The 25,153-nt window shown below is 36.6% G+C and overlaps 1 protein-coding gene across 1 annotated transcript in view; it reads right to left on the reverse strand.

Annotated features, from left to right (window-relative positions):
- shkbp1 (SH3KBP1 binding protein 1) overlaps positions 1-20,489 on the reverse strand; it is a 32,234-nt gene extending 11,745 nt beyond the window's left edge. The window contains exons 1-14 of the mRNA XM_079824818.1: positions 20,292-20,489; positions 19,973-20,026; positions 19,770-19,815; positions 19,387-19,460; positions 19,232-19,290; positions 17,921-18,001; positions 17,678-17,845; positions 11,739-11,829; positions 11,475-11,665; positions 11,269-11,384; positions 11,091-11,178; positions 9,093-9,209; positions 5,062-5,232; positions 1,822-1,977 (exon numbers count right to left, since the gene is read on the reverse strand). Of these exons, the coding sequence (XP_079680944.1) occupies positions 1,822-1,977; positions 5,062-5,232; positions 9,093-9,209; positions 11,091-11,178; positions 11,269-11,384; positions 11,475-11,665; positions 11,739-11,829; positions 17,678-17,845; positions 17,921-18,001; positions 19,232-19,290; positions 19,387-19,460; positions 19,770-19,815; positions 19,973-20,026; positions 20,292-20,338 (1,459 nt within the window). The 5' untranslated portion in view covers positions 20,339-20,489. The remainder of the gene's footprint in view (positions 1-1,821; positions 1,978-5,061; positions 5,233-9,092; positions 9,210-11,090; positions 11,179-11,268; positions 11,385-11,474; positions 11,666-11,738; positions 11,830-17,677; positions 17,846-17,920; positions 18,002-19,231; positions 19,291-19,386; positions 19,461-19,769; positions 19,816-19,972; positions 20,027-20,291) is intronic.
- Positions 20,490-25,153: the final 4,664 nt, after the last annotated feature.

Genomic DNA, 25,153 nt, shown 5'->3' on the forward strand with positions numbered 1-25,153 from the left:
AGGCTATTTGAATTAAATCTATATTCATTGAGTTGAATCGAAATTGAATCGAGAATCTAAATCGAATCGATTTGAGAGCTTGCGAATCGAAATCGAATCGGAACATCTGAATCGATACCCAGCCCTAATATCAAACTGCATATATTACATTATAACAATAATCAAATAATGCAGCCTGGGTGAGCATTAGAGACTTCTAATTAAAGATCTTAATTATTCCAAACTTTTGGTCCTAACTGTGCGTTCACACCAGACACGACTTGCACAAATAAATCACGTTATTCGTGTGTAGTTGGACGCTTGAACATTTTGAGTTTACTCTCTTCATTCGCGCGTGACATTCCCTTCACAACAGACGTGAATTTGCATAATGGGAGGGGCTTCTGCCAGCGGCTCGTCTCGTTGTGAAATGGCTGACATGTATTGTTTTAAAATAAGGTGAATAAGCTCAATTTGCCGGCTTTAGCTAGCTTGTAGTCTCAATAGGGTGAATTCAGGGTGATTGGGACACTTTTTTGCCATTGAGATGACTTGGAAAAAGTGTAGCTCAAATTGAGTAAAGATCGCTTTTTACAACTAAACAGACTGTCCGACCTCCTCACTCACTTTCTTCCAAGCAAGATCCAAGTATGAAGATGTATTGTACAGCTCCAGGTATCCACATATGATTGTGTCCTCATTGTTGTCACTACTAGAGCAAGCTCCTGATTGGTTAAAGCGGCCAAAGTTCAGATTTATCAACTCATTCACGCGAATCGCACCACAGAATGTAGGGCTGGACGATTAATCGAAAACTAATCGAAACCAAAATTTAGAGCCTCTAACCGACGTAATTTTCCCATGCCGGTTATTTCGGTTTTAGTCACGTGACTCCGCCCTGTCAGTCACATCAAGTGCAGGCACACGGAAAGATGCAGAAGCAGTTATCTTTGTTTATAGATGCTCAGAATTACTATGGCAATTGCATGTTTTACACAGTTTATACAGGTCAGTTAATCGCCGTTCTTATATGCGCTGATACACACACAGAGACAGTGCAAGTCCTGAAGCCAGATCACTTTCACTTGCGTCCTCATGAAGTTTGTCAATTAAATGAGTTTTAAGGCCAGCCAGTTTGAACATTAAAGCTATTTTAGTCCATCAGATGTGTATTATGTTGAACTAATGCCTGATATATTGTGACACATGAACACTCAGACAGAAGCTCGCACATCACGTGAAGATCGCGCGCAGAGAGGAGCGCAGAAACTCATTGTCAACGCCGTCCTGTGATTTATCACTAAAGTAGCTCAAAAACTCAACCATTATAGATTTGAATACATTTACAAACCACAGCTTCATAATGAATAGAGATGGTATGAGTAATTCACACACGCAATCACTCTCTCATTAATGCATTCAAATAAATGTAATGTAGACTTACTGTGCTAATGTATCTGATAAATCTTCCCCATAGACAATAACTGCTGAAAGGTTTCCTTCAAGTATTTTAAAATCACAAAGAAATGCACTTTTTCATTAGAAAAAAAGATCCCACCTTTAATAGAAGAAAATATTTACACTACAAACCTTATCAGTGAACTATGAGGGCAAAAAATAAATAAATCGTTCATTAATTGTAATTGAGGAAAAATGTTCAATTAATCGAGATTTTTATTTTTGGTCAAATCGTTACAGCCCTAGCAGAATGTCTATTCGCGTCTTTGCATTAACATATATATCACTCTTAACGCTTCATTCACGACTGGTGTGAACGCACCATAAGAGAATGAGACTGTCTGCTTCATACCGTCATTTTTGAGAATGATAACTCCATCTTACCTATTTCAGTGCCAGCAGCACAGCCTCCATGGCCATCGATATCGTCCAATGAGAGGATCTTAAAGGAAGTGAGGGGGGTGGAGCCAGGCTGAGTGGAGATCATGCCTCGGAAACGCGTCACCGTCCAGGTACGGACGTGATTGTTGTCTGCACACACTGCACAGAGCAAGATTTTTTTTAGAAAATAAAGTGATTTTAGACCTTTTATCCCCACTGTATTCTCAAGGCTCCAGACAAAAATATCAATTAAGGAGCAATTGGCTCCTATAAGGGAAAAAGTTAGGCGGCAAACAATTTTTTTCAAGTGCCACAAAATAATTTTTCACGTGCAATTATATGGGTGGTGTTGAATTTCATTTTCAGCTCCTTCCATTCTTTCTCATGAAGACAACAGTTTAAGTAAAAATGTAAGGATTATGTGATATAGTGAATATATTTAGCAAAGTGCCCCTTTCTATAGTTATTTTTCTAGCGAGTTTATGAACATTGAATGGCTTTTCTGGAGGTAAATTTGACGTTACGTGACATGATTGTTCTCAAGCCGTTTTATACAAGCTCTTTCCAAGGTGGAAATGCTGCTTGAGCGATCTGAAAAGCCATATTAAAGAGCGCAAAAAAGTTTAAAGTTTGTTTACTAAAATTAACAAAAACAAGTTAAAAGTGACATATCAAGGATGGTTGCGCTACAAATACACGCAGTAACAGAAAACCGCAAAGATTAAAATAGATTGAAAATAAGAATCCATATAAGTATCAATTAAAAACGAGAATTGTTACCGATTCCACACAGCTGACATGTTTCTCTGTTGTGGTTAACCGTGTTGTGTGCATGAAATAGACACTGCCTTCTTGCACTTTTACAGTACTTGAATGTTCATTAATTGTCGTTTACTATCTGTCGCTCATGCTGGCACGGCTGTCAGCGTTGTTGCTCGATAGAGATGAGGGCTTTGAGAAAGCCTGATATTTTCAGTTTTGACATCCGTTCCTGACGCATATTTTGGCACTCAGTGAGGTTTTTTTCCACTGTAACTTTGCTGCGCATCGTCTCATTTTATTACATCAACACAACAAAATATGTGATGGGCTACTCATCACAGATCATCCAAGTAAAAAGGCATGCAGTTATTAATGATAACATGTACATTTATATGGTCACCAATGGCGATCTCAGCAAAAATATCACTTGCAAATTAAAGGAACACTCCACTTTTTTTGAAAATAGGCTCATTTTACAAGTCCCCTAGAGTTAAATAGTTGAGTTTTACCGTTTTTGAATCCATTCAGCCGATCTTTGTATCTGGCGGTAGCATTTTAAGCATAGCTTAGCATACATCATTGATTCTGATCAGTCCATTAGCATCTCATTCAAAAAATGACCAAAGACACTTTCAATATTTGTCCTATTTAAAACTTGACTCTTCTACAGTTACATCGTGTGCTAAGACCAACTGAAAATGAAAAGTTGCGATTTTCGACACCTATATGGCTAGGAACTACGTTCTCATTCCTGCGTAATAGTCGCGGATCTTCGCGCCTGTACCATGGCAATGATATTACAGCGCCTGAAAGTAGCCCAGCTAGGGAACTTTCAATGTGACCGGCACTAAGTTTGTGTAGTTGCAGAGAAAGTTGTGTTGTGGATTTAGCTGTGTGATTAGCCATGGTTCTGTGTGTTGTAAAGGGCTGTGATAGTAAGTCGAAGGTGTAACTACCACCATGTTTCACAGAATACCAACCAATCATTGCGCCGCTGCAGCCATGGTACGGCCGCGAATATCCGAGACTATTACGCAGGAATGAGAAAGTAGTTCCTAGCCATATAGGTGTAGAAAATCACAACTTTTCATTTTCAGTTGATCTTAGCACACAATGTAACTGTAGAAGAGTCAAGTTTTAAATAGGAAAAATATTGAAAGTGTCTTTGGTCATTTTTTGAATGAGATTAGGGATGCACGATATTATCGGCATGACATCGGAATCGGCCGATAAACACTTAAAATATAAAAATCGGCATCGGCCGATATGAAAAAATTATGCTGATATGATAACGTGTTGATATGAGCCTGCAATAACTCACGTGTGCAAGGAGTTCTATAGCGATAAGATCACGTCAGCCGTGTGTTCATTCTTCAAGTGAAAACAAGCAAATGCATTGCATGTATGGTGATTTATATTGACAGTTTTTAAATGCTGCCTTGAATTTGTGAATCAACGCAGGATTGCCAGGTTTTCACAACAAAACTAGCCCAAAACAAGCACAATCGCGTCTCCCCGCTCTATAGCGCACGCAGCAGCCTCCACAGCAGCTGAAGCACCTCCAGGTCCTAGTGCCCGCCCTGTAAAATTGTATATATAGCCTATTTAGTGGGGGCGATGTTGTTACAGTAATAGTGAATGAAAAGTAGAATACACAAATAAATAGAAGTTACTTCTTTATCTGAATAAATAAAGCAGTAATGAAGTCAAAGCATGGCACTTGTACATTAAATACTTTTACATACAGTTTATTAATCTGTAATAAAATTTTATGAAATTGATGATGAAAAATAATCGAAGGAGCTCTAAAATAATTGTACAAAAAATGTATCTGAAGCTAAATCATCAACTGATGCCATGCCACCCCCACTTCATGTGCACAAACATTAAATCCAAAAATAAAATATTTAGATTACAACTGCATACTGTCTGGGTTGAAAAATTACTGACTTTATTATTGTTATTTTCAGCGCTTTTAATATACTCTTATTATAAAAATAACTTTATTAACATTTATTTATCTTTAACAAGTGTCCTTTTAGTAAGGAGACCTCAGAAATTTGAAACCAGAATGAAAAAAAAAAAGTTTTTTTGCTCAAAATGGTGGTTTCCAAACAAAGGGAAAAAATAAACATATATCGGTATCGGTATCGGCATCGGCCAAAATTAGTTGAAAAATATCAGCATATCTGATATCAACAAAAATCCAATATCGTGCATCCCTAAATGAGATGCTAATGGACTGTTTAGAATCAATGATGTATGCTAAGCTATGCTAATAGTGCTAACGGCAGATACAAAGATCGGCTGAATGGATTCAAAAATGGTAAAACTCAACTATTTAACTCTAGGGGACTTGTAAAATGAACCTATTTTCAAAACAAGTGGAGTGTTCCTTATTTTTTTTGGTCGCAAATGTGTCTGGAGCCCTGATTCTTATAAACAAGCATGGGTATGGGTCATGAGACGAGGACTCCTCACCAGAGATGAGATGTTTCTCAGACAGCATGATCTTGGTAACAGGGCTGCGGTGAACAGAGAAGGTCTGGAAGAGCTGAGGGCCGGATCCCACAGTCTCTGGATGCTGCACGATAACACGCACTGTCCCTGAGCTCGTGCCATACGCAATCTCGATCCAGTTCCCACTGTCACCTGCACAAACACAAGAGCACAAACATGCATCAGACAGTTCCCTGTGAGAAACAAGTGCGCTTAATTGTACTGAATGTGAAAAAGTATAGCGATAACGGCACAGAGAAACAACATCGTTGGAATAACTTTCAGAATGATTTATCAGAATCCATCTTGCTTTAGAGAGCTTGAGCATTTAAAGCCACAGAATACAAACATGCAGCAAATGTAGTAAATCGTGAGTGATATCGTTCGTTGGTCTGGATGCTAATATAGTTATCTTTCTTGGTGTGGGACTTTAATGAGTACACACTTTCATGGCTATGTAGATTTTACTTTAAAGTGCATTTTTATTTGATATTAAAATATATTATTATATTATATATATTAATATATTATTAGGTTAATATATTTTAAGTGTACTGATTTGCAAATTAATTTATTACGAACACATGACATACAAGGTTCAATAGAAATTACTTTAAAGGGGTCATGAACTGAGAAATTTTCCTTGAGCTGTTGACATATAAGAGGTGATGACCTATAAGATGATGATGATACTATAAGAATATCCTGAAAACGTCCTTGTTAGTCAAGAAACAGCTTTTATTGTAACCAATCCCAGAGAAGAACTCGTTGTGGAATGAGCCGATCGGTGAAAGACCGCCTCTGCAGAAGAAGATCAACGCCTACTTCATCATCACAACTTAGGCCCCGCCCACTGGAGTGTTAGTGAGATGACGAGGAGAGACGAACAGACTAAAAATAACATCATCTTCCAGAGGATCCTAATGCTAGAAATGTGCTTATTTATGCTCAACAATATGAATGTGTCAGTAGAGCATTATTTATTTGTGTTCGCTACATTTAACTGTGGATTCTTTGGGAAATCAGTCGCAATTTCGGCGCATAATTTTTTTTTTTATAATTTGACTACGTGTTTTATTCATATCAGATGCACATTATACAGTAACTATATAGTTTCCTCTATTCTTCTCCAGTTCAGCGGTCACTCACTTTCATGTATTCCGTGAGACGAGGATGAATATACGTGTTATAAATCCAACAGATCCGAGGCGCAAACTAACATGGCGGCGCCCATCGCGCATTATAGATCAACTAACACGATCATTATAAAGGGTTTTAAATGACAAAAACACATTCACTCACACATATTTGAAAATCTGAATATCAGATAGTTTGTGACATCGTTAGCAAGTCTGTGGATATTTTGAACCCGATACAGCTGAGCTGTCATACAGCGCTATTGTGGCTGCTGTGTGTCATGTGATAAGCATGACGCGTCGCCATGGAAACAATAAGGCGACGCGTTCTAAAATATTTAGCCAGAGAATATGGTCATATTTCAAAATAAATCTGAACCTTGAAGCTGGTTTGTAGCAGACCAAGAATACAGACGACGGCTGTTATTACTGTAACTGTGATTTAGTGTTAAATTAGGCCTGTTGTAATTTGGTTAGGTGGCTTATAGGTTTTACTGTGAATTTGTTAAGTAAATTGTGTTTTGTTGTATTTATTTTTATTTATATATTTAAGTATATTTTAAACTTTTAATAAATTGTTCAATTTAAAGGGTTAGTTCACCCAAAAATGAAAATTCTGTCATCAATTACTTACCCTCATGTCGTTCGACACCCGTAAGATTCGGATCGCGTGTCAAACTGCTGAAACTTGGCGATCCAAACCGCTGAATCGACTCACTGATTCATAACGCTTCGAAGCTTCATGATGCCTTGTTTTGAAATCGTCATCACTATGAAAGTCGTTATTTAGGGTTTTTTTGCGCACAAAAACTATTCTCGCCGATTCATAAAGTTATTGTAGAACCACTGTAGTGAGATGGACTTTGTAACGACGTCTTTAGTACCTTTTAAGGGTCTTGAGAGTGTAAAGTTGTGCCAATGGAGGCCTTTCAGAGCATCAGATTTACACTAAAATATCTTCATCTGTGTCTGACTGGTGTCGAACGACATGAGGGGAAGTCATTAATGACAGAATTTTCATTTTTGGGTGAACTAACCCTTTAAATAAAACAAAAACCCAATAAAAAGTAATTCTTTAATGTCATCCACCTCGTTTTGTGGCTTTTTTTTTTTTTTTTTTTTTTAAGTATCGGTTTCGCACCGGTATCGAAAAAAACCCAAACGAAACTCAACCCCAATATGGACTCGACAGTCATGCCACAACATGTGAGTAACTGTGTTCATTCTAATGCCTGATCTGAGACCAGTGATTTCTGATTCATGAACAGTCAGATGTTCTTTATCTGTGTGTCAGTAAATCAAACCAGTGACTAAACGCTCAACATCTCATTGTTTCTCTTAGTAGATGAAAATAATCTGTTATTTAAACTGTGATTAAATTATATCTAGAAATCGGTCAAAGAACGCTCCCTTACAATACAATCACACTAACATTATAAGTGCACCACAGGAAACATTATAAAACAATGCAGTTCATGACCCCTTTAAAGTAAATTCAGCAGTGCACTTTAACCATATTTCAAAGACAATAGAAGTATTATTCTAAAGTAAGTCACTTTGGATAAATTTGTCTGCAAAATGAATAAATGTTAAAGTAAGTAATTATGAAATTACATAAAGATGTACTGAAGTGGATCAAAAGATCAACTAATTGCATTTAATATGAATTTAAACTCTAATGCATTCCCATTTAAATGTAAATATTCAATTAAGAGCCTCTAAACATTACATTCAGTTTGCACTAAAGCATTTTCTTTCCATAATAAGACCACTTCTTTTTCTCAAAGAGTGTCGCAAGTGTGTGATAGTGTGTGTGAGAAGATCTCTGAGGCTGGTGTGTGATCTGGCGCTGGTCTGAGTGTGTGTGATCATCTGCAGTGCTGATGGGTTAGTGTGTGATAGTGTGTGTGAGAAGATCTCTGAGGCTGGTGTGTGATCTGGCGCTGGTCTGAGTGTGTGTGATCATCTGCAGTGCTGATGGGTTAGAGTGTGTGTGTGTGTGTGTGTGTGTGTGAGAAGATCTCTGAGGCTGGTGTGTGATCTGGCACTGGTCTGAGTGTGTGTGATCATCTGCAGTGCTGATGGGTTAGTGTGTGATAGTGTGTGTGAGAAGATCTCTGAGGCTGGTGTGTGATCTGGCACTGGTCTGAGTGTGTGTGATCATCTGCAGTGCTGATGGGTTAGAGTGTGTGTGTGTGAGAAGATCTCTGAGGCTGGTGTGTGATCTGGCGCTGGTCTGAGTGTGTGTGATCATCTGCAGTGCTGATGGGTTAGTGTGTGATAGTGTGTGTGAGAAGATCTCTGAGGCTGGTGTGTGATCTGGCACTGGTCTGAGTGTGTGTGATCATCTGCAGTGCTGATGGGTTAGTGTGTGATAGTGTGTGAGAAGATCTCTGAGGCTGGTGTGTGATCTGGCGCTGGTCTGAGTGTGTGTGATCATCTGCAGTGCTGATGGGTAGTGTGTGATAGTGTGTGTGAGAAGATCTCTGAGGCTGGTGTGTGATCTGGCGCTGGTCTGAGTGTGTGTGTGATCATCTGCAGTGCTGATGGGTTAGAGTGTGTGTGTGTGTGTGAGAAGATCTCTGAGGCTGGTGTGTGATCTGGCGCTGGTCTGAGTGTGTGTGATCATCTGCAGTGCTGATGGGTTAGTGTGTGATAGTGTGTGTGAGAAGATCTCTGAGGCTGGTGTGTGATCTGGCGCTGGTCTGAGTGTGTGTGTGATCATCTGCAGTGCTGATGGGTTAGTGTGTGATAGTGTGTGTGAGAAGATCTCTGAGGCTGGTGTGTGATCTGGCGCTGGTCTGAGTGTGTGTGTGTGATCATCTGCAGTGCTGATGGGTTAGTGTGTGATAGTGTGTGTGAGAAGATCTCTGTTACTTGTTTTGGGCGTCAGGTAGACACTCATAGCAGTGATAGCATCTTCAGTGGGATCTCGATACAGCTCAGTCACCAACAAATCATTATCCTTCATCCTCAGAGGAAACTTCTGGACATCTGAAAGACACACACATGAATGATTAATGTCAGTGATATCCGATAGTGATCCTAGATGTCAGATTCCCACAATGGCATTCTTTAATGCATCCTAACTAAGTCTTAAGCAAGTATAAATCACGCTAATGACACACATGTTTTACATTGTACTCTGATTTACTCTATTCTGTGTTTTATCCCATTTTATTTTACTCTACTCAGTACTATTCTATTATTCGAGTACATTTATTCTACTGGTTTATTCTATGCTGTTCTGTTTTACTCTTATTTACTCTATTCTATTTGATTCTACTCTACTCAGTTCTGCTTTACACATTTCTACCCATTTAGTCCTACTCATCTACTCGGCTCTGGTTCATTCTATTGGATTTTACTCAAATAATTGTTACCCTTGTTTATTCTATTTTACTGTACTCTGTTCTACTCTACTCATTTGTACTCTGATTTGTTCCATTCGATTTTACTCAATTCTACTGTGATTTATTTTATTCTGTTTTACTCATTTCTACCCCAATTTATTCTATTCTACTCTATTCTACTCAGTAATATTCCATTATACTCACTTCTTCTCCTCTGGTTTATTTTATTCTGATTTATTCTACTGGTTTATTCTGTGCTGTCCTATTGTACTCTCCCAGTATCTACTCTGATTTGCTCTATTCTGTTTTATTCTACTCAGTTTGGTTTTATTTTACTAATTTCTACTCCGGTTTATTCCATTCTATTCTATTTTACCCAGTTCTTCTCATTTTTACTTCATCGTGTTTATTTTATTCTGTTTTATTCTACTGGATTATTCGATTCTGTTCTATTTTACTCAGTTCTGCTCTAATCAGTTCTATTCTATTTTACACCATTCTACTCATTTTTACTCTAGTTTATTCTATTCATTGTTTGCTTTCTGCAAAACAGTTCTCTTATGTGCACCGGCTTATTCTTTTTTATTCTGTTTTCCTCTTCTACATTCCACTCTTCTAATTTTTTGTTATATTCTATTCGATTTTCTAATCAGTTTTACCCTAATCAGTTCTATTTCATTACTCAGTTCTTCTCATTTCTCTTATTTGCTCTAGTCTGTTTTATTCTATTTTTAGTCCTACTTATCTACTCAGCTCTGGTTTATTCCATTCTATTACACTAATAATTTTACCCTTGTTTATTCTACTCAACTCAGATTTGTTCCATTCTATTTTACTCATTTCAACTCTGGTTTATTTTATTCTTTTATTATTCTACTGGTTTATTTTATGCTGTTCTGTTTTACTCTTATTTACTCTATTCTATTCGATTCTACTCTACTCAGTTCTGCTTTAATTTACAAATTTCTACTAATTTTCGATTTTACTCAAACAATTGTTACCCTAGTTTGTTCTATTTTATTCTACACTACTCATTTGTCGTCTGATTTCCATTCTATTCGATTTTACTCAGTTGTATTCAGCTCTATTCAACTCAATTCCACTGTGGTTTAATTTTTCTATTCTATGTTACTCAGTTTTCGCTTGAAATTCCCCAATAAATGGTTTATATTTGTATATTTGATAACCCTGTAGCAATGCATTAATAGTGTATATATGAGAATAAAATCCTAGATTAAATCTGTGCATCATATAAAGCGTTCATCTCCTCAGAAGATTATGTTACAGTCTCTTTATGAACGCTTTGAAGAGTTTTGGGTGAATAGGTGGACATTTTCCAAGGAGGGACAGTAAACCTCTCAGATTTCACTAAAATATCTTAACTTGTGCTTTGAAGATGAACGGAAGTCTGTTTTTAGGTGAACGAACCCTTTAAATAGTTTTTATTTACAACTATATATACCCAAATCAAAACTTGACAAACATAAAACAATAGATTATTCAGGTCTGATTGTCACTTTACCTATGTAGTAAATAGATCCATTATTACATCCCAAAATGAGGAAAGATCCAGCTGTGTCATAACTGTTGATGGGAACAACATCCTGGTTCTGCACAGAGAGAGATGAAGACATCAGGAAGTGACCCGTTTCATTTTAAATGCAATGTGAACAAAACTTGATCTCTCAGCTTGCCATCACCTGCCAGTGTTTGGTGACGGCGTTCCAAACTCCCACTTTTCCCGTGTGGCTGGTGGCGATGAGCTGATTTCCTACAAAGAACAAAGCCTCCACTGGTACATTCAAACTGAACACACCTGCGGATCAGAACAAATCACAGATCAAGAACTTTGCTTTCCAAACAATTGTTAAAAAAACCCCATGGATTATATGAAATGAGCCCATACCAATTTCATTGCCATTGCCATCGGGACAGATCGCCCACAGTATGATCTCCGTGCCCGACGCCACGGCAACCATCTTATCATTGTCTCCTAGTGAACCGCCCATGACCTTGGCATTAAGAGCCACCCTGTCAATCACCCAGTCCAGCCGAGGGCTGGTAAAGACCTGCTGCCATCCTGTAGACTCTTTAACCCTGAGCAGGAGTGAGGCCGTGTTAGAAAACATCCCATATGTGCCTCCACATCATTGCTATTGGTGAACCTTACCTGTAACAGACCACAAACTGGGCATAGGCCACCGCAATCCAGTTATGATGCCCACATATGATTCTGACCATGCCTGGGTCAGAGACTGGACCTGAACAACACAGTCCAGAAATCATTAGAAATTAGCATTTTAAACTGGAAGAATTAAGGGTGCACATAAGAGAACTGTTTTGCAGGAAGCAAAAAAAAAAATGAATAGAATAAACTAGAATAGAACGGATTAGAGCAGAACTGAGTAAAATAGAATATAATGGAATAAACCAGAGTATAAATGAGTTGAGTAGAACAGAGAAAATCAGTAGAAATTAGGAGAAAAACAGAACAGAATAATCAAGTAGAAAACAGAATAAAATAAACATTATGAAGTCAAAATGAGAAGAACTGGGTATAATGGAATAGAATGTAATAAACCAGAGCAGAACTGAGTAAAATAGAACATAATAAACAAGAGTAGAAATGAGTAAAATAAAACTAAACTGAGTAGAATAAAACAGAATAGAGCAAATCAGAGTAGAAATTGAGAGAGTAAAACAGAACGGCACAGAATAAACCAGTAGAATAAAACAGAATAAAATAAACTGAGTGGAAATGAGAAGAAGTGAGTATAATGGAATAGAACTGATTAGAGCAGAACTGAGTAAAATAGAATAAAATAAATGGAACAAATCAGAGTACAAATGAGTAGAGTAGACCAGAGTACAGTAAAATAGAATAAACAAGGGTAACAATTATTTGAGTAAAATCCAATAGAATGAACCAGAGCCGAGTAGATGAGTAGGACTAAATTAGTAGAAATTTGTAAATTAAAGCAGAACTGAGTAGAGTAGAATCAAATAGAATAGAGCAAATAAGAGTAAAACAGAACAGCATAGAATAAACCAGTAGAATAAAACAGAATAAAATAAATAATGGTAGAAATGAGAAGTGAGTGTAATTGAATAGAACTGATTAGAGCAGAAATGAGTAAAATAGAATAGAATGGAATAAACCAGAGTAGAAATTAGTAAAATAGAAATGGAACAAATCAGAGTACAAATGAGTAGAGTAAAATAGAATAAATATTATTAGTGTAATAGAATGTAATAAACCAGAGCTGAGTAGATGAGTAGGACTAAAGAATAAAACTGAGGAAAGTAAAACAGAACTGAGTAGAATAAAATAGAAAAGAGCAAATCAGAGTAGAAACTGGGAGAGTAAAACAGAACAGCAGAGAATAAACCAGTAGGGTAGAAATGAGAAGAGTAGAAATGAGAAGAACCGAGTATTGGAATAGAACTGATTAGAGCAGAACTGAGTAAAATAGAATAGAATAAAATAAACCACCGTGGAATGGAGTTAAATAGAGCTGAATACAATTGAGTAAAATGGAATAGAATGGAAATCAGACTACAAATGAGTAGAGTAGAATAACATAGAATAAACAAGGGTAAAGTTATTTGAGTAAAATAGAATAGCAAATAATAAACCAGACATGAGTAGATAAGAAGGACTAAAGAGTAAAACTGAGGAAAGTAAAACAGAACTGAGTAGAATAAAATAGAATATAGCAAATCAGAGTAGAAATTAGGAGAGTAAAATCAAACAGAATAGAGTAAGCAAGTAGAATAAAACAGAGTAAGATAATCCAGAGTAGAAATGAGAAGAACTGAGTATAATGGAATAGAACTGAGTAGAAAATCGAATAGAATATAATAAAAAGAGTAGAAGAGCGGAATGAAGAAGAGAAAAACAGAATATAAAAGAATAAGCCAGTAAGTAAGTAAAATAGAATAAAACAGAATGGCATAAACCAAGCGTAGAAAGAGTAGAACTGAGTAGGATAGAATGAAAGTGAGTAGAGTAAACCTGTGTAATGGAATAATAGAGTAGAAATGAGTAGAATCGAGCATAATGGAATAGAACTGACTAGAGTAAAATAAAAAAGGATAAACTAGGGCTCGGCCCAAAAAAATCATATCTCTGTGTTTTTTGGTTGAATGGCGATACATGGTATATATCCGGGTATTTTCTATGTTTTTTTATTTGGATAAAAAAAATTCAGTATTTATTTTAATAATAATTTTATTTCACATCCTGTCCAATGATGTCCTAAAAACAATATTGATATTGAAGGCTATAAACAAATACAGTGAATGTAATGTAGGATATGGGATATATTATGTGCAGAAAAGGGGGCTTACAATCTAAAAACAAAATTAATCATTTTGTTTTTAAATTCACTATATTTGATTACCCCATTATAAAAGGTCACTTTCATAAAAATAAACTTACTTGTAGGTTTAAAATTCCACATGTGGCACATTTATTGTCCGACAACAAATATTTTAGAAATATGTATAGAATAGGAACGCAATAATTCTGACAAAATAGACAGGGTTTCTACAGGTTTCATCAAGTCAAATTTAAGACTTTAAGACATTTTTAAGACCATTATGAATGGAATTTAAGACCTATAAAGGAAATGCAGTCACAAAATTACTTGCAAAGTAAATTTATTTATTCAAATTGAACAATTCGATAAACTTGCACTTCCCCATAGCTCAATCCCACCAGGATATTTTTGGGGTGATTTTTGAGATCAAAATGACTGAATTTGTGGTGAGTTTTCCAGAAATGTGCAAGGTTTTTTTCATAATTAGGGTAGCACACTTACTGTATTATGTTAGATTCACAATAGTCACACATGACAGTAGAATAAACAAAATGCATAAATGTTGTTTATCTTGGTATCTTGACATTATTTTGCGGTGAAATTACGAATTATGCAGGATCTCAAAAAAAGCATTGTTGATTTTTCGTTGTATTTAGTAATCGCGGAAAGATAGAATAAAATAAAGAATAAAATCAGTTTTTTGTGTCTGTGGTACAATCCGAAAGAGACTCCCGCCAATAACATGAAAGCTGATTGGCTGCAATATAAGATGCATGTTGGTCTCATTTGTAGTCGTAATACAGCGAATTATATTTGGACTAGCGAAAGAAAAAACTACAACACCCAGAATTAAAAAAACATTCTAAAGCGCTGCTGGAGCATTTCAATGAGCATTAGAGGAAGCGTTACATGGGCGGAGGGAAATTAAGACCTGTTTAAAATGATTTAAGACCTAGAACTCAATACTTCTGCGAATGTAAGACTTTTTTAAGGCCTAAAATTTTGATTCTGAAATTCTAGACTTTTTTAGACTTTTTAAGACCCCGTTTTGTAATGCATTGACGTTTTTTTTTTTTTTATTGTTGTTGTTTTATATGATGTCCAGTCCATTCTATCCCATAATTATGTTCATGATATTATAATTATTTTTTAAAAGGCTGATTATATTTAAACTATACAAAAATAGCACCTACGCCACATTACAGCCTAAACACAAATAGCAAGAGTACTTGCAACCAACATTCATGCACAAACTATTCATTGAGAACTAGCAAGTAGGGGTGTAACGATTCGTTTTAACAACGATTCGATTCGTATCACGATTTGAGGTTGTCGATACGATTCAAGGACGATTTTGGTTCATTTAGAACGATACGATCCGAAACGATTCAGTGACTTGAAATCGATTCAGTAACTTTTTAGCCAAAAATTGTGTGACTGAAATAAATATCTGGATACTGGTCAGTGCAGGTGAAGTTTCCTAGATTCCTGTTGTTTCTTGTAAGGGAATCAGGTATCAATTAATTATGGATATAAACAAACAAGTAAACAACAATTAATGGCAAATGCATTCAAATTTTATTTGAATAAAGTGCAACCAACAGTTTAGGTTGAATTAACAGGAAGTTAACCTTTTCTGCTCTCATTTTCAATATTCAATACATTTTCAATAAAAGCACAGTAAGTGCAACCAAAATTTCAACAGTAGGTTAACCTGCTACTTCTGCTTTTGTTATCCAACATAATAATATTACAATATTAATATCAAAAATAAAGTGCAACTAACTTCTCTTCAGGTTTAATTAATAGTAGGTGTACCTGTTACTTTTGCTGTTGTTTTTCAACATTAAAATAATACAAATACAATATTAATATCAAAAATAAAGTGCAACCAACATTTCTTCAGTTTGAATAAACTGGCTGAACCTGCTAAAACTCTCAGTTTAATAAACAAACAATATTTAACAAAAGATAAAATGTAACCAACTACACTTCAATGACTCTACAGATTTCTTTTTCAAAAATATCAACATGATCTGACCGCAGAACACTTCTCTGTGCGTTCACTATGTCGCCAGCAGTACTAAAAACTCGCTCTGCTGGCACACTGGTCCCAGGAATGCACAGGTAACATTTAGCAAGGGTTGAAAGTACAGGTAACACGTTACTAACTTAGCTCTTTCTCCTGGTGGCTTGATCATTTCTCGCTGGTTGGCTTCTCCTCTGCCATCCGCCATGTTCGCTATGTTTTGTTTTCTTAGCGCTGCTGCTGGTGCGTGCGTTGCGATGATGTCACAGATAGGCAGACTGAATCGAGTAACGTTTAACGCCTTTATCATTAAAAGTGCTAAGAAAAAACATCCATTTAAGTCTGACGTGCTTAAATCCAATGCTTTATTTCCTATGATCGATACAATCGATTGATTACCTTTTAAAACGATGTTAGATCGATATATGTCGTCCGGAAGGCCAACTTGCCGAGCACAGATAGATGTAGTTAGATCGTAGGAAAATAAATCGATACATCGATGTAGTAGATGAATCGTTACACCCCTACTAGCAAGTGTTTGTTTTCCAGTAGATGGCAGCAATCTTCCACTAAACTATGCTCATTCATGTTTTCACCATGAATTCAACTGAGAAATGTAGATATTTAATGTGAATTTTACATAAAATGTTGCTATTTTAAATAACCTGTATATAAATATCATTACTAATTTCGGCAAATACATTTTTAAATTGCCATATGTCCCTTTGAAACTGCACAACTGTAGAGTAAAAACATTAGGCTATTAAAAAAGTGATATTACATGCGTTTAAATATTTAATGCAATTAGATAAACTGTTCATTCATTAGCCTATATCACTTTACCTGTCCAAATCTCTAAAACTTCTTAAATTAAGATGCATTTAATAAAATTACATATTTTTTCTTGTTTTCTGGGGGGGAAAAATCCAAATGAAGTGAGTTTTTGCTCAAAACAAGCAAAATTATCTGCCAATGGGGTGAGAAAAATAATCTTATTTCTGTTTGGGACAGAAACAAGATTTCAATCAGAAACAAGATAATTTTTTCTCACCCCATTGGCAGATAATTTTGCTTGTTTTAAGAAAACAAGAAAAAATATCTTATGTAATTTTACTTATCTAAATGCATCTTAATTTAAGAATTTTTTGAAATTTAGACTAGAAACAAGATACTAAGAAAGAAGACATTTTTTTTGCAGTGTAGCCTATACCTTATCTTCTCTGTCTTTTTGGACACTACAACTCGGCCATCCGTCATAAATAAACAGGCAACTTTCACTGTGTCTACACCTGGCGCGAGCGGCCAAGCATCCTAAAAAATTAAAGCAATCCTGTCTACGTTGGCTGCGGCGAGATGCGACGCGACACAAAAAAACCCCAACGTTAAACTGATCGCGCGTTATATTTCTGACGCACTTCATGTGGCTCGGCGGGGGAGATTGATGAGGTGGACCGGGAAGAGGCGGGGGACTTAGTTAAGGTTTTTTTGTGCTTTATTTGGTAATATTTCGAATTAATATGAATAAAATGGTAACAGTAGCCTAATAAATGTTACCGCCCCTATGGATGAGTGGCATTTGCCTATTCCGCCTATGCCACGGGCCGGCCCTGGTACCAAAGTAAATCAGAAGAATAGAAAATAGAATAGCTGAGCGTAAATATATTAGAACATATGTCAGAGTAGAGTGAAGTATGTGAACATATGTCGTGTAGAGTGAAGTATGTGGAACAGAACTGAATCCTGAGAGGAAAGGCAGACCTGGCACTCTCTCCTCGACGGCAGCTCTGCCCAGAATGCCAGCGTTGCCCAGGTTAGGCGGCATCGTGTTACTCCTCCTCACAGGGGCCCGTTCCACCGGCCCCGCACGCCCACCCATGTACTGGGGTCCTGCCACACTGTGCCTGTTCCTGCGCTTCACTGGGTACACTGTAACACACACACACACACACGTCAGCATGCCTGAAAGAGGCCTAACATGACCAGGGTTTGTGTTTTCTGTACCTGGAGGCGGCAGGTATCCATTAAACAGCACATTCCCACAGGAGGAGCGGTCCAACTCATCACACAACTGCAGCTTTCTCACTGAGGAGGAGGAGAAGAAGAAGACATGATTCACGTCAACATATTCTTTAACACTAGAACCGCCAGGGGGCGCTCTATACCTAAAACCGCCAGCGGGTAAAATTTACCCATACAGATGATTACTGCTTTGAAGCGGCTACAAAAATTAATATCTCACTGTATTATGCCATAAGTAATGTTTGGAGTCATGAAATGATTATTTTTAGTCATCAACTATGTTTTTGTCCTGGGGCCGGTTGCATAAACTGCTTAGACTAGTCTTAAAAGTTAGTCGTCTATTTTTTTCTTCAAGACTATTCGTAACTTTTTAAAGTCAGTTACATAAAAAGTTAGATTGGTCTAATTTGAATCAGAAAAGTAAGAGCGATTACCTCTTGACTAATTGCTAGTGTGTCAAATTAGTTCTTAAGACACAGTCTAAATATAATGGCTAAGTTTAAGCAACTGGGCCCTGTTGTTTTGTGCTATTTTAAGCAGTTACGCAAATCACTTTTTGGTGAATAGGCTAAATCAGCCTGCAATGACGACGAGAATTTAAGGGAAATAAATACATATTTGGGTGGTGTAATATTATAATAAAATGTAATTAATCTCATATTAAGATAACCCATGTTATTTAAATGACTAAAATACCCTAAATAGACAATAAAGAGCGATTATAATAATCCACGACGACAAATCTAAGCGCACAGTTTCACCTAATTAATTATTAATTTGTATAGCCTAGTTATATCATTTATAATTTGAATAAGAGAACAACACCAATATTGCTGTAATCATGAAAAAAAAATTATTACATTATAGAGCGGAAATATATTTTTTCAGGAAACGGGCAGACTTGAATAAATAGCAACACAATTACACGATAAAAAATAGCTAAACAAAAATGTATAATTAGATAGTTTGAACATTTATAAATAGGCTAAAACATCTTTATTTGACTGTGCGTCGTGTGACTGTTTACAGTAAGCCGACACGTTGCTCAAAAAAATTTTATTTATATCGGGGTAAATTTGACCCGCTGGCGCTTATAGGTATAAATGCCCCGTTTTTAAATCTGGTTTTATATAAACAATTTTTAACAACAGGGGATTGTAAATAACACAATTTTAGTAAAAGTCAGTGACTGGGAGACTTGGATATTTTATTGAAAATCTTTTATGTACATTTGAAAAACAGCCATGGGTAAATTTTATTAGAATAATTATCAGAATAATGATGAGATCTTACCCAGCGGCGTGATGCCATAGAACTCTGCCTCGTGCATTAATAAGTGGACATCTATGGACCTGACATAAGAACAGTTTCCATAATAAGAGTCTTCATTTCACACTGTTGAATAATCCATAACACAGATAACAAAATAAACAGATTATATGTTTTACCTGGGGTGAAGCTCTTTAGTGCGCAGAAAGTTCAGAATGGGAGCAAACAGAGACGGATCTCTGTCTATGAAAATCTGAAAAACACAAATATTACATTCATATCCCACATATGAGTATATTATAGTAAAATTACTCTAGTAAATACTATAGTGTTTTTGAGCCGTACTATAGTAAATATACTACAGTAGTAAATACTATAATATACTTCAATTTACTGTAGTATCTGTACTAAAGTATGGTTCAAAAACACTATAGTATTTACTAAAGTAATTTTACTATAATATACTATAGTATTTTTTCATGTGGGATGGCTCAAGAGTATAATCTTCTGATCTGCCACATTTATTATTATTGGCATATGAACAGAAGAGAGTAAACCTTACCGCTCCAGTCTCATCTTTAAGTGTTGATATGCGTCCACTTAATAAACTAGACACAGAAAATAACGTATTTATTATGTACACACCTAAAAAAAAGCTTTTAATTGTCCTAATAAATGACCTGTGATACTAAAAAATAAATAAACAATCAATAAAACATGTTTACATGATGCACACGAATGAAGGGTTTGATCTGACACACAAACCTTGAGAAGAAGGAGTCAGGAACCCAGGTGAGAGTCTGTCTGGAGGTGCTAAACCTGTGGTTATACATTCAAAGAGAAAAACACAACAACTTTTAGCCAAAACCGGTCTGGGGGTCACAGGTCAGGCCTTTCTGCTGCTTCTATAGGCATGTAGATGTTTATCACTGTCATGGTAAGTGTGATCAATACAAAACAACACTAAAACGAGTTATTATGAAGACCACACTACAGTTTCTAATGTAGAGCAACACTTCTGGATTATGCTAATGAAGTGTGTGGCATGTTTCGAGCAGGATATGTAGTTGATTTAATACACAACCTTTTGCCCCCGACGTTAAGATGAATGATTTCTCCAATCCTCGCCATGATTACCGCTTTCAAGGCAAAACATTCATATCGTATCGGATATTTAAGTAGGTATTAATAATATCTTCATGATAAAAGCTATTTAATTGTACTAGCCGTTGTAAGGAAACGGCGAGAGAGCGGATGTTGTAGCAGAATATTTCTTGCGGAAGTGGTTATGCGCTGTATTTCAAAATAAAAGTCCTAAAGTATATCGTATAAACGCCTAAAATAAATCACGCTCACCTCCAAGAACAAGAAACATAATTTATATAATCAACTAACAAAAGCACAAAAATGTGTAAATAAATAAATTAATTAATCTTACCTTCCATTACTACGGTGGCTTTTGCAAACTTGTAGCATCAGTAATAAGGGGATTTTATGACTGCTTTCCTTTAAAGAAGTCATTTTTCTTCATCCACGTGGTCTGAAAGTTGTAGATGTGCATCATGTGTGTTTTTGTGGGAATCATCACATCCAGTTAATAGATCACATTTTTCATGCATATCAAAATAAATCACTGCTCTTTAGGCATAATATTTGAGTTTTCATTGTCATTTTTTCATGCTTTTTTTTCAGGCTTTTTCATGTTTTCAAGAACTTTGTGAATGAATGATGCTTGGAATTTATTACACTTATTTTGCTTAGTATTTCAAACTCCACAAGAGTGTAAATGGTGCAAAAGTACAAATGGGCTACATTTTAACTGAGAAAGTGTGAGAATTATATGCATAAAAAAAAAATAATAATAATTTAATACTTGCCTCCTGGAATTATTTTTAATGGGCAGTTTTATGTTTATTATGGAATTTCTTATATAAAAAATACATGCCATCCATTTATGCAAAATACAAACTCATACTAAACTTGATAATATATTGAAACATGGAACATTTTTGTCCCTACATTTGAACTCTGTAAAGCCTGACATATACATTATATATATATATATATATATATATATATATATATATAAAAGCCTGCTGTATCAAATATGATACTTAACAAAAACATGCAAAAAATATATTTTTTTATTTTTGCATGTGTTTTTTGTTGAGTATCATATTTGATACATCAGGCTTTTATGGCTCATATATGATGCAGTGAGAATATGGAGCTCTAACTCGAGGAGGAAAAAAACAAATCAGTTTTAATATTGCCAATAAGTACAATGAAATTCGGCTATTTGTAATGTGAATATATGAAATCTGTGATGATCAATAATGAAGGGATAATCAAGTAAGCTACTGTCAGTTATTTCAGTCCAGTAAGTGTTCATCTTGAAATAGCCTATTACTGACAATGTAAAGTAAAAGTTATTCTAATGTTTACTTTATAAAAGTCATTATGGAGGGAGTCCCACTGAAGTGCTTGAAACAATTCCCACTGAAACAGGAAGACAGGGGGGGCATATCAAACAGCTCCTCCCCTTTTTAAAAGAGCCAATAGCTTTTAGTTTATATCAGCTAAATTAAGCCGCATTTCCCCCCTAATCTAACTGTCTCTCATCATAATCTCCTCCATATTGCTTTAAATATCATTCTGTGCTGAATTCATACGGGTCCGATTTGTTTTCTGCTCCACAGCAACTCGATCACATGACCTATAAAGTGCACAATGTGCCGTTCATGTAGAAAACAGTAATTTTGTGAACAAGTGACCTATTTGAGCCGCAGCTTCAGCGTCTGTTTATAATGTAGGGGGCGGGGCTTCAGATTCTAGGGAGCATTTGATTGGACAGAAAATCTGATGAGAAGCTGAAGAGATATCTGGAAGTAAGAGACTGTAAGTTTTCAAAGCTTATATCTTCTAAATGTGAATTTTGTCATTGTTTTGGAGCGCGCTAAATTATAGATAACAGTAAAATTTATATACTCATAATAAAAGCCCCCCCAAAAAACGTTTAACAAGCAAAAAGACACGTGAACCACAAGCGGTTTGTACAATTATACTAAAAGGCATTTTACTTGCTATTGTGTGTAACAGGTTTTTCAGTCACAGTTTGATCATGTTGATCCTTTCAAGGCCTTAGAAATGTGTGTATAAATTATGAATTAGCAATAAGCTTTGGGTCCTATCATACACATGTCATAATGGATTGACATTGCATGGATCAGAATTGACGAATGAAATTGGCTAATTATTTAACCAATCATGGCAATAGTGACATGTATTTAATGGGTCATGAAACCCTAAACCAAATTTTCTGAGATGTTAACAGATTTATGAGTGTTGAGCATCATAGAAGTCAATGTTACCATCCATTCGTTTTGATTGTTGGAGAAAACAAGTTCATTTTAAACATTTTGCTTGAGCACCTGCCTCTTTATCCCTTGATGCCCAAAGTGCCCTTTTTGTCAAGGCAATTTTTTTTAAAAAAAATATATATATATGTGTAATTAAAGGCCCTTTTGTGAAGGCCTGCCCAATCTAACTATTAGTAAAATTAATGAATAATAATTTATCTGTACATAAAATGATTCATATGATGATGACTGAGGAGAGGATTCTTCAATAGCGCGGCTGCTGGTAAGTGTTGTTCTCAGCGAAGTGTTTGTTTACTTATTATTTTGTATTATTTTACAAGAACGACGTGGAGTGAGCACGGAGCTGTTGTTTATATTGCTGTTTCCTGTATGTGTAGCCTGTAGAAGTAACGTTAACGTTAGTTTGCTGCTGATGCCATGTTTTATTTCAGCTGTCGTCTTTTTTTAAATGATGAAAGATACAAGAGTCACACTAACTGGAAAACTGTAGGGTTAAATCGTTAAAAATGTAAAGACAGTTGCAGCACAGTGAGCAAGTTACAAACACTTTCAGCAATCTTCACATCTTGTCATGGTCACATAACAATTGTTTAATCAGCTAATATTTCTCATATGCTTGTTTTAATGTCTATAGTCTCAGATATACTCCAGCAGCAACAACAACAGCAAAGGCAGCAAACCCACTAAAGGATTTATTTAGGAATTTAAGATTATAAGATTTTACCAGAAAAGGTTTTAAACGTTAATGTAAAAAATCTTGTATAATATTGCTGTATTTTTTTTTTTGTTTGCTTGGTTTTTATTTTTATTGTATAAATGTAACTCTTGTATATTTGTAATTCAGTTTTTGCCATGAAAATAGCCACAGATACTGACATGGCATTAAATAAAACTATTCTGTACTGTACGAAACAGGCCACGTTGATTTTGAATAATGACCATGTCCTACACAGTTTACCATAATACTATAACAGCTGCTCTTTACTATTCTGTATAACAGTTTCTAATCCCAGAGTTATTAATAGGTGCAAAGAAAATATATATTTTTTAACTTTTGACCTTTAAATGGTCTTTTTTATTCTGTTTCTTTTCAAAACTGTATCACAGCACTTGCTGCCATATCAATACAGAAACATCCGTATCGAAATGCGTATCAGAAAGGAATGCATCACAATATATTGCTGTATTGATATTTTGAGCACAGCCCGATTAAAAGCCTTGTTCCATGTGCCCCTTTTATACTTTGAGCTCCTGCCCCTCCAGCACGGCCCTGAGGGTAAGTATTTAAAGGTCCTGTTCTTCGTGATCCCATTTTTCAAACTTTAGTTAGTGTGTAATGTTGCTGTTAGAGCATAAATAATACCTGTAAAATTATAAAGCTCAAAGTTCAATGTCAAGCGAGATATTTAATTTAACAGAAGTTCCCTTTCAAAGCCTACAGCGAACGGCCGGTTTGTTCTACATCCCTGTACTTCCTTCTTTAATTACGTCAGTAGAACAGTTTGTTGATTAACCTCCGCCCACAAGAATACGCGAAAAAGGGGGCGCGGTCTTGCTGCTCCCGCGTTGAGAAGAGGAAGTTGCGTTCGGTTCGTTTGCGTTTGTCGCCATCAGACGCTGTTATTTTCATCCCGGAGTCAAATCACCTTTGTTTGGCCTTCAGGGGCTGTAGTTTGAGCTTCAGGGGCTGTAGTTTGGCCTTCAGGGGCTGTAGTTTGGCCTTCAGGGGCTGTAGTTTGAGCTTCAGGGGCTGTAGTTTGGCCTTCAGGGGCTGTAGTTTGAGCTTCAGGGGCTGTAGTTTGGCCTTCAGGGGCTGTAGTTTGAGCTTCAGGGGCTGTAGTTTGGCCTTCAGGGGCTGTAGTTTGAGCTTCAGGGGCTGTAGTTTGAGCTTCAGGGGCTGTAGTTTGGCCTTCAGGGGCTGTAGTTTGAGCTTCAGGGGCTGTAGTTTGGCCTTCAGGGGCTGTAGTTTGAGCTTCAGGGGCTGTAGTTTGGCCTTCAGGGGCTGTAGTTTGAGCTTCAGGGGCTGTAGTTTGGCCTTCAGGGGCTGTAGTTTGAGCTTCAGGGGCTGTAGTTTGGCCTTCAGGGGCTGTAGTTTGAGCTTCAGGGGCTGTAGTTTGGCCTTCAGGGGCTGTAGTTTGAGCTTCAGGGGCTGTAGTTTGGCCTTCAGGGGCTGTAGTTTGAGCTTCAGGGGCTGTAGTTTGGCCTTCAGGGGCTGTAGTTTGAGCTTCAGGGGCTGTAGTTTGGCCTTCAGGGGCTGTAGTTTGGCCTTCAGGGGCTGTAGTTTGGCCTTCAGGGGCTGTAGTTTGAGCTTCAGGGGCTGTAGTTTGGCCTTCAGGGGCTGTAGTTTGAGCTTCAGGGGCTGTAGTTTGGCCTTCAGGGGCTGTAGTTTGAGCTTCAGGGGCTGTAGTTTGGCCTTCAGGGGCTGTAGTTTGAGCTTCAGGGGCTGTAGTTTGAGCTTCAGGGGCTGTAGTTTGGCCTTCAGGGGCTGTAGTTTGAGCTTCAGGGGCTGTAGTTTGGCCTTCAGGGGCTGTAGTTTGAGCTTCAGGGGCTGTAGTTTGGCCTTCAG

This window comes from Gobio gobio, assembly GCF_949357685.1.
Source record: "Gobio gobio genome assembly, chromosome: 9".
Classification (NCBI taxonomy): Eukaryota; Metazoa; Chordata; class Actinopteri; order Cypriniformes; family Gobionidae; genus Gobio; species Gobio gobio.